Source organism: Salvelinus namaycush, chromosome 40 (assembly GCF_016432855.1).
Source record: "Salvelinus namaycush isolate Seneca chromosome 40, SaNama_1.0, whole genome shotgun sequence".
NCBI lineage: Eukaryota > Metazoa > Chordata > Actinopteri > Salmoniformes > Salmonidae > Salvelinus > Salvelinus namaycush.
Window position 1 is genome coordinate 19,878,607 of NC_052346.1, and position 8,698 is coordinate 19,887,304.

General features: G+C 42.2%; 1 protein-coding gene across 1 annotated transcript; it reads left to right on the forward strand.

Moving 5' to 3' along the window:
• Positions 1–5,274: 5,274 nt before the first annotated feature.
• Positions 5,275–6,990, forward strand: LOC120033466 (zinc finger protein 658B-like; the record flags this gene model as incomplete). Its single annotated transcript, XM_038979831.1, has 2 exons — positions 5,275–5,698; positions 5,867–6,990. Coding segments are annotated over 2 exons (1,548 nt in total), but the record flags the coding sequence as incomplete, so codon positions are not given.
• Between the last annotated feature and the right edge of the window lie 1,708 nt (positions 6,991–8,698).

Consider the following 8,698-nt stretch of genomic DNA (forward strand, 5'->3'; position numbering starts at 1 on the left):
CAAGTCATTCACACTTCTGTGAAATCAAACTGTCCACTTAGGAAGCAACACTGATTGACAATAAATTTCACATGCTGTTGTGCAAATGGAATAGACAAAAGGTGGAAATTATAGGCAATTAGCAAGACACCCCCAATAAAGGAGTGGTTCTGCAGGTGGTGACCACAGACCACTTCTCAGTTCCTGTGCTTCCTGGCTGATGTTTTGGTCACTTTTGAATGCTGGCGGTGCTCTCACTCTAGTGGTAGCATGAGACGGAGTCTACAACCCACACAAGTGTCTCAGGTAGTGCAGCTCATCCAGGATGGCACATCAATGCGAGCTGTGGCAAGAAGGTTTGCTGTGTCTGTCAGCGTAGTGTCCAGAGCATGGAGGCGCTACCAGGAGACAGGCCAGTACATCAGGAGACGTGGAGGAGGCCAACAACCCAGCAGCAAGACCGCTACCTCCGCCTTTGTGCAAGGAGGAGCACTGCCAGAGCCCTGCAAATGACCTCCAGCAGGCCACAAATGTGCATGTGTCAGCATATGGTCTCACAAGGGCTCTGAGGATCTCATCTCGGTATCTAATGGCAGTCAGGCTACCTCTGGCGAGCACATGGAGGGCTGTGCGGCCCCGCTGCTTTATTCAGAGAGCTCTGCCCTCTCAAGTTCAGAGCCCATCTTTTATACACAAATCAGTCGAGAACCCCACCCCGCTTTAGGCGGGCTGTATTGTTCCACTGTACACATACATTGTTTATCATATTCTGCAACATGTTTCATAATTTTCTGCAAGCCTAACAGTTTCTCCACTCCACGGGTGGGGACAGAATGTCCTGTAAGGAACACAATGTTCTAATTCTATCCTGCTTACGCTGCACACATTATCCACTTATAGTCTTATGTGTCTAATGGATTTCACACACAGTGATACAGTTTCAGGGTGAAATATCTTAGTCATTACTTTAAACATACAAATTATTCGATCACCCTTGTGATGTTGAGTGGAGGATGGTATAGCTCATAATTTTTACGACTTTTGCCTCTTTTTAGTTTTTGAATCCTACCCAGTTTTAGAATAGTTTTATTGCCATTCCCATACAGCCTATTGAAATGAATACATACACTGCCGTTGAAAAGTTTAGGGTCACTTAGAAATGTCGTTGTTTTTGAAAGAGAAGTAAGTTTTTTTTGTCAATTAACTTTTTAGAGATAGGGGGCAGCGTTTTCACTTTGGATGAATAGCGTGCCCAAAGTGAACTGCCTCCTACTCTGTCCCAGATGCTAATATATGCATATTATTATTACTATTGGATAGAAAACACTCTGACGTTTCTAAAACTGTTTGAATGATGTCTGTGAGTATAACAGAACTCATATGGCAGGCAAAATCCCAAACAGGAAGTGGGAATTCTGAGGCTGGTCGATTTTCAACTCATCGCCTTTTGAAATCCTAGTGGGATATGGATCTGTTTGCACTTCCTACGCCTTCCACTAGATGTCAACAGTCTGTAGAAAGTTGAATGAAGCTTTTACTGTGATGTTGAGCCTGGATGGGAACTGTTTGAGTCAGTGGTCTGGCAGAGAGCCAAGTCCTGGTCATGCGCATTCCAAATGATATCGACTTGCGTTCCATTATTTCTACAGACACAACGGAATTCTCCCTTTGGAACGTTATTGAATATTTAGGATAACAACATCCTGAAGATTGATTCTATAGTTAGTTTGACAAGTATATTCGACCTGTAATATAACTTTTTGAAGTTTTCGTCCGACGTTTCCCTGGACCTGCACGAGCGTTTGGATGTGTGTACTAAACTCGCTAACAAAAGTAGCTACTTGGACATAAATAATGGACATTATTGAACAAAACAACAATTTATTGTGGAACTAGGATTCCTGGGAGTGCATTCTGATGAAGATCATCAAAGGTAAGGGGATATTTATCATGTAATTTCCTATTTCTGTTGACTCCAACATGGCGGAGAAATGTTGTTCATATCTGAGTGCCGTCTCAGATTATTGCATGGTGTGCTTTTTCCGTAAAGTTTTTTTGAAATCTGATACAGCGGTTGCATGAAGAACAAGTGTATCTTTAATTCTATGTAAAACATGTATCTTTCATCAAGGTTTATGATGAGTATTTCTGTTATTTGATGTGGCTCTCTGCAATTTCTCCGGATATTTTGGAGGCATTTCTGAACATGGCGCCAATATAAACTGAGATTTTTGGATATAAATACGCACATCATCGAACAAAACATACATGTATTGTGTAACATGACGTCCTATGAGTGTCATCTGAAGATCATCAAAAGTTAGTGATTCATTTTATCTCTATTTCTGCTTTTTGTGACTCCTATCTTTGGCTGGGAAAATAGCTGTGTGTTTTTTGGACTTGGCGGTGATCTAACATAATCATATGTTGTGTTTTCGCGGACACGATGGGTAGATTAACAAGATGTTTATCTTTCATTTGCTGTATTGGACTTGTTAATGTGTGAAAGTTACATATTTCCCAAAAATATTTTAGAATTTCCCGCGCTGCCTTTTCAGCGGAATGTTGTCGGAGGTCCGCTAGCGGAACGTGTGTCCTAGAAAGGTTAAACTAACATCAAATTGACCATTAATACAGTGTAGACGTTGTTAATGTTGTAAATGACTATTGTAGCTGGAAACTGATGATTTTTTTAAATGGAATATCTACATAGGCGTACAGAGGCCCATTATCAGAAAACATCATTCCTGTGATCCAATGGCATGTTGTGTTAGCTAATCCAAGTTTAACATTTTAAAAGGCTAATTGATCATTACAAAACCCTTTTTGCAATTATGTTAGCACAGCTGAAAACTGTGGTGCTGATTAAAGAAGCAATAAAACAGTCCTTTAGACTAGTTGAGTATCTGGGTCATTTGTCGGTTCGATAACAGGCTCATAATGGCCAGAAACAAAGACCTTTCTTCTGAAACTAGTCAGTCTATTCTTGTTCTGAGAAATGAAGGCTATTCCATGTGAGAAATTGCAAAGAAACTGAAGATCTCGTACAACGCTGTGTACTACTCCCTTCACAGAACATCGCAAACTGGCTTTAACCAGAATAGAAAGAGGAGTGGGAGGCCCCGGTGCACAACTGGGCAAGAGGACAAGTATTTTAGAGTGTCTAGTTTGAGAAACAGACGTCTCACAAGTCCTCAACTGGCAGCTTCATTAAATAGTACCCGCAAAACACCCGTCTCAATGTCAACAGTGAAGAGGCGACTCCGGGATGCTGGCCTTCTAGACACTATTCTGGTTAGAGACTGTTTGCGCTGTTCTGTGAAGAGAGTAGTTCACAGCGTTGTACGAGATTTTCAGCCGTTTCCAGCTACAATAGTCATTTACAACATTAACAATGTCTACACTGTATTTCTGATCAATTTGACATTATTTGAATAGACAAAAAATGTGCTGTTCTTTCAAGAACAAGGACATTTGTAAGTGACCCCAAACTTTAGAATTTATTCATTTATTTCACCACTAATGTTGGTGTATTTGTTATTATTATTATTTTTTAACCTTTATTTAACTTCCTTAGCATACTGGTTATTGTCCTGAATTTCGGATGACTGACGTGCCCAAAGTAAACTGCCTGTAAACTGCCCAGAAGCTAGGAGATGCATATACTTGACAGCATTGGATAGAAAACACTCTGAAGTTTCTAAAACTGTTAAAATAATGTCTGTGGGTATAACAGAACTGATATGGCAGGCGAAAACCTCGAGGAAAATCCATCTGGATTTTTTTTTTTTTGAGGTCACATGTATTTTCAATGCTTGCCTATGGGATATACAAATAGATAGGACCCATTTTGCAGTTTCTATGGCTTCCACTAGATGTCACCAGTCTTTAGAAAGGGTTTCAGGCTTGTTTTTTGAAAAATGAACAAGTATTTGTAGTTTTTCCAAGGTGTCCCCCATTAGAAAAGTAGTCATGTTGCGCCCATCAAGGAGAGTGCGCTCTTCGTTATTTATCTTCGCTATTGAACACACTATTCTCCGTCTTAAATATTATTGTTTATTTAGATATTAGAATACCTGAGGATTAATTCGAAACATCGTTTGACTTGTTTGGACGAACTTTACTAGTAACCTTTTGGATTCGTCTGTGTGCATGTTGAACGAGTGAATTACTGAATCAAGCGCACCATCTAAACTGACATTTTTGTGATATAATGAAGGACTTTATCGAACAAAACGTCCATTCATTGTGTAGCTGGGACCCTTGGGATTGCAATCAGAGGAAGATCTTCAAAGGTAAGTGATTTATTTAATTGCTGTCTGATTTTGTCACGCCTGTGCTGGTTTAAAAAGTATTTTAACGTGGGGCGCTGTCCTCAGATAATCGCATGGTATGCTTTCTCCGTAAAGCCTTTTTGAAATCTGACAACGCAGTTAGATTAATACGAAGCTTTTAAATGATGTAAGACACTTGTATTTTCATGAATGTTTAATATTACGATTTTTGTATTTTGAATTTCGCACTCTGCAATTTCACCGGATGTTGTCGTAGGTGTCCCACTAGCGTTTGGACATGCGCCCAAACAGGTTAACTAGGCAAGTCAGTTAATAACAAATTCTTATTTTCAATGACGGCCTAGGAACAGTGGGTTAACTGCCTTGTTCAGAGGCAGAACAACAGAGTTTTACCTTGTCATCTCAGGGATTCGATCTTGCAACCTTTCGGTTGCTCTAAACACTAGGCTACCTGTCACCCGGTATGGCCAGAAGAGGACTGGTCACCACTCAGCCTGGTTCCTCTCTAGGTTTCTTCCTAGGTTCCTGCTTTCTAGGGAGTTTTTTTGTGGCCACTGTGCTTCTACATCTGCATTGCTTGCTCTTTGGGGATTTTAGGCTGGGTTTCTGTTCAGCACTTTGTGACAACTACTGATGTTAAAAGGGCTTCATAAAATACATTTGATTGACATGTATATCACACCAACTGACTGGTTCTTCTGATGTTCACACAGGTTACCATGTTGAGCCATTCTCTACATCCAGAGAGCAACCTCAGGAAGATCAGAGAGATAAGAGGTCTCATCACTGCCCACATTGTGAAGAGATTTTCCCATTTCTATCAAAGCTAAAAATACATCTAAAAATACACACAGGAGAGAAGCCTTACTCCTGCTCTGACTGTGGAAAATGCTTCAAAACATCAACTCATCTAAAAGTTCATCAGAGAACACACACAGGAGAGAAGCCGTATTACTGCTCTGACTGTGGAACTAGTTTCTCTAATCTGGGCACCTTAAAAACACACCAACGTATACACACAGGAGAGAAGCCTTACGTCTGCTCTGACTGTGGAAAATGCTTCAAAACATCAACGGAGCTAAAAGTTCATCGGAGAACACACACAGGAGAGAAGCCGTATTACTGCTCTGACTGTGGAACTAGTTTCTCTCAACTTTCCCACTTAAATTCACATGAACGTATACATACAGGAGAGAAGCGTTACTCCTGCTCTGACAGTGTCAAATATTTCAAAACATCAAATGAGCTAAAAGTTCATCAGAGAACACACACAGGAGAGAAGCCTTACGTCTGCTCTGACTGTGGAAAATGCTTCAAAACATCAACTGAGCTAAAAGTTCATCGGAGAACACACACAGGAGAGAAGCCGTATTACTGCTCTGACTGTGGAACTAGTTTTTCTCAACTTTCCCACTTAAATTCACATGAACTTATACATACAGGAGAGAAGCCTTACTCCTGCTCTGACTGTGTCAAATATTTCAAAACATCATCTGAGCTAAAAGTTCATCAGAGAACACACACAGGAGAGAAGCCTTTCTTCTGCCCTGACTGTGGAACTAGTTTCTCTCAACTTTCAAACTTAAATTCACATGAACGTATACATACAGGAGAGAAGCCTTACTCCTGCTCTGACTGTGTAAAATATTTCAAAACATCATCTGAGCTAAAAGTTCACCAGAGAACACACACAGGAGAGAAGCCTTACGTCTGCTCTGACTGTGGAAAATGCTTCAAAACATCAACTGAGCTAAAAGTTCATCGGAGAACACACACAGGAGAGAAGCCGTATTACTGCTCTGACTGTGGAACTAGTTTCTCTCAACTTTCAAACTTAAATTCACATGAACGTATACATACAGGAGAGAAGCCTTACTCCTGCTCTGACTGTGTAAAATATTTCAAAACATTATCTGAGCTAAAAGTTCATCAGAGAACACACACAGGAGAGAAGCCTTACGTTTGCTCTGACTGTGGAAAATGTTTTAAAACATCAAATGAGCTAAAAGTTCACCAGAGAACACATACAGGAGAGAAGCCTTTCTTCTGCTCTGACTGTGGGGCGAGTTTCTCTCATCTGGGCACCTTAAAAACACACCAACTTATACACACCGGAGAGAAGCCTTACGTCTGCTCTGACTGTGGAAAATGCTTCAAAACATCCACTGAGCTAAAAGTTCATCAGAGAACACACACAGGAGAGAAGCCGTATTACTGCTCTGACTGTGGAACTAGTTCCTCAAAATTTTCCAACTTAGAAACACATGAACGTATACATACAGGAGAGAAGCCATACTCCTGCTCTGACTGTGGGGCGAGTTTCTCTCGTCTGGGCACCTTAAAAACACACCAACGTACACACACAGGAGAGAAGCCTTACGTCTGCTCTGACTGTGGAAAACGTTTTAAAACATCATCTCAGCTAAAAGTTCATCGGAGAACACACACAGGAGAGAAGCCGTATTACTGCTCTGACTGTGGAAAATGCTTCAAAACATCAACTGAGCTAAAAGTTCATCAGAGAACACACACAGGAGAGAAGCCGTATTCCTGCTCTGACTGTGGAACTAGTTTTTCTCAACTTTCCCACTTAAATTCACATGAACTTATACATACAGGGGAGAAGCCATACTCCTCCTCTGACTGTGGAAAATGTTTTAAAACATCAAATGAGCTAAAAGTTCACCAGAGAACACATACAGGAGAAAAGCCTTAATCCTGTTCTGACTATGGGTGAGTTTCTCTCGACCTTAAAAACACCAACATATACATAAAGGAGAGAAGCCTTACTCCTGCTCTGTGGAGGGGTGCACGTGTAAGTCAAACATCTAGCCAAAGGCTGCGTGTTTGAATCTCATCAAGGAGGACTTTAGCATTTTAGCAAATTAGCAACTTTGCAACTTCTTACTACTTTTTAGCTATGTCAGCATGTTAGCTTAGCATGCAACTACTTAGCATGTTAGCCAACCTTTCCCCTAAACCCATTTAACTCTACCTTAAACCCCTAACCTAGCTATTGTTAGCAACAAAAAATTGGAATTCGTAACATATCATACATATTACAAGTTCGTAACATATAAAAATAACATACGAATTGTAATTCTTAACATACGATACGTCCTACAAGTCGTATTATACTGAACAACAATCTAAACGCAACAATTTCAAAGATGTACAGTTTGTAGAAGGAAATCAGTCAATTGTAATAAATGAGGCCCTAATCTATGGATTTCACATGACTGGGCAGGGGCTCAGGCATGGGTGGGACTTGGGAGGGCATAGGCCCACTTGGGAGCCAGGCCCAGCCAATCAGCATGAGTTTTCCCCCAACAAAAGGTCTTTATTACAGACAGAAATACTACTCATTCCCCCCCCCCACCCCCATAGGAGGCTGTAGGAGGGCAACAACCCAGCAGCAGGACCGCTACCTCCGCCTTTGTGCAAGGAGGAGCACTGCCAGAGCCCTGCAAAATGACCTCCAGCAGGCCACAAATGTGCATGTGTCTGCTCAAACGGTCAGAAACAGACTCCATGAGGGTGGTATGAGGGCCCGACGTCCACAGGTGGGGGTTGTGATTACAGCCCAACACCGCGCAGGACGTTTGGCATTTGCCAGAGAACACCAAGATTGGCAAATTTGCCACTGGCGCCCTGTGCTCTTCACAGATGAAAGCAGGTTCACACTGAGCACATGAGCACATGTGACAGAGTCTGGAGACGCCGTGGAGAACGTTCTGCTGCCTGCAACATCCTCCAGCATGACCGGTTTGGCGGTGGGTCAGTCATGGTGTGGGTTGGCATTTCTTTGTGGGGTCGCACAGCCCTCCATGTGCTAGCCAGAGGTAGCCTGACTGCCATTAGGTACCGAGATGAGATCCTCAGACCCCTTGTTAGACCATATACTGACACATGCACATTTGTGGCCTGCTGGAGGTCATTTTGCAGGGCTCTGGCAGTGCTCCTCCTTGCACAAAGGCGGAGGTAGCGGTCCTGCTGCTGGGTTGTTGGCCTCCTCCACATCTCCTGATGTACTGGCCTGTCTCCTGGTAGCGTCTCCATGCTCTGGACACTACGCTGACAGACACAGCAAACCTTCTTGCCACAGCTCGCATTGATGTGCCATCCTGGATGAGCTGCACTACCTGAGCCACTTGTGTGGGTTGTAGACTCCGTCTCATGCTACCACTAGAGTGAAAGCACCGCCAGCTTTCAAAAGTGACCAAAACATCAGCCAGGAAGCATAGGAACTGAGAAGTGGTCTGTGGTCACCACCTGCAGAACCACTCCTTTATTGTGGGTGTCTTGCTAATTGTCTATAATTTCCACCTTTTGTCTATTCAATTTGCACAACAGCATGTGAAATGTATTGTCAATCAATGTTGCTTCCTAAGTGGACAGTTTGATTTCACAGAAGTGTGATTGAC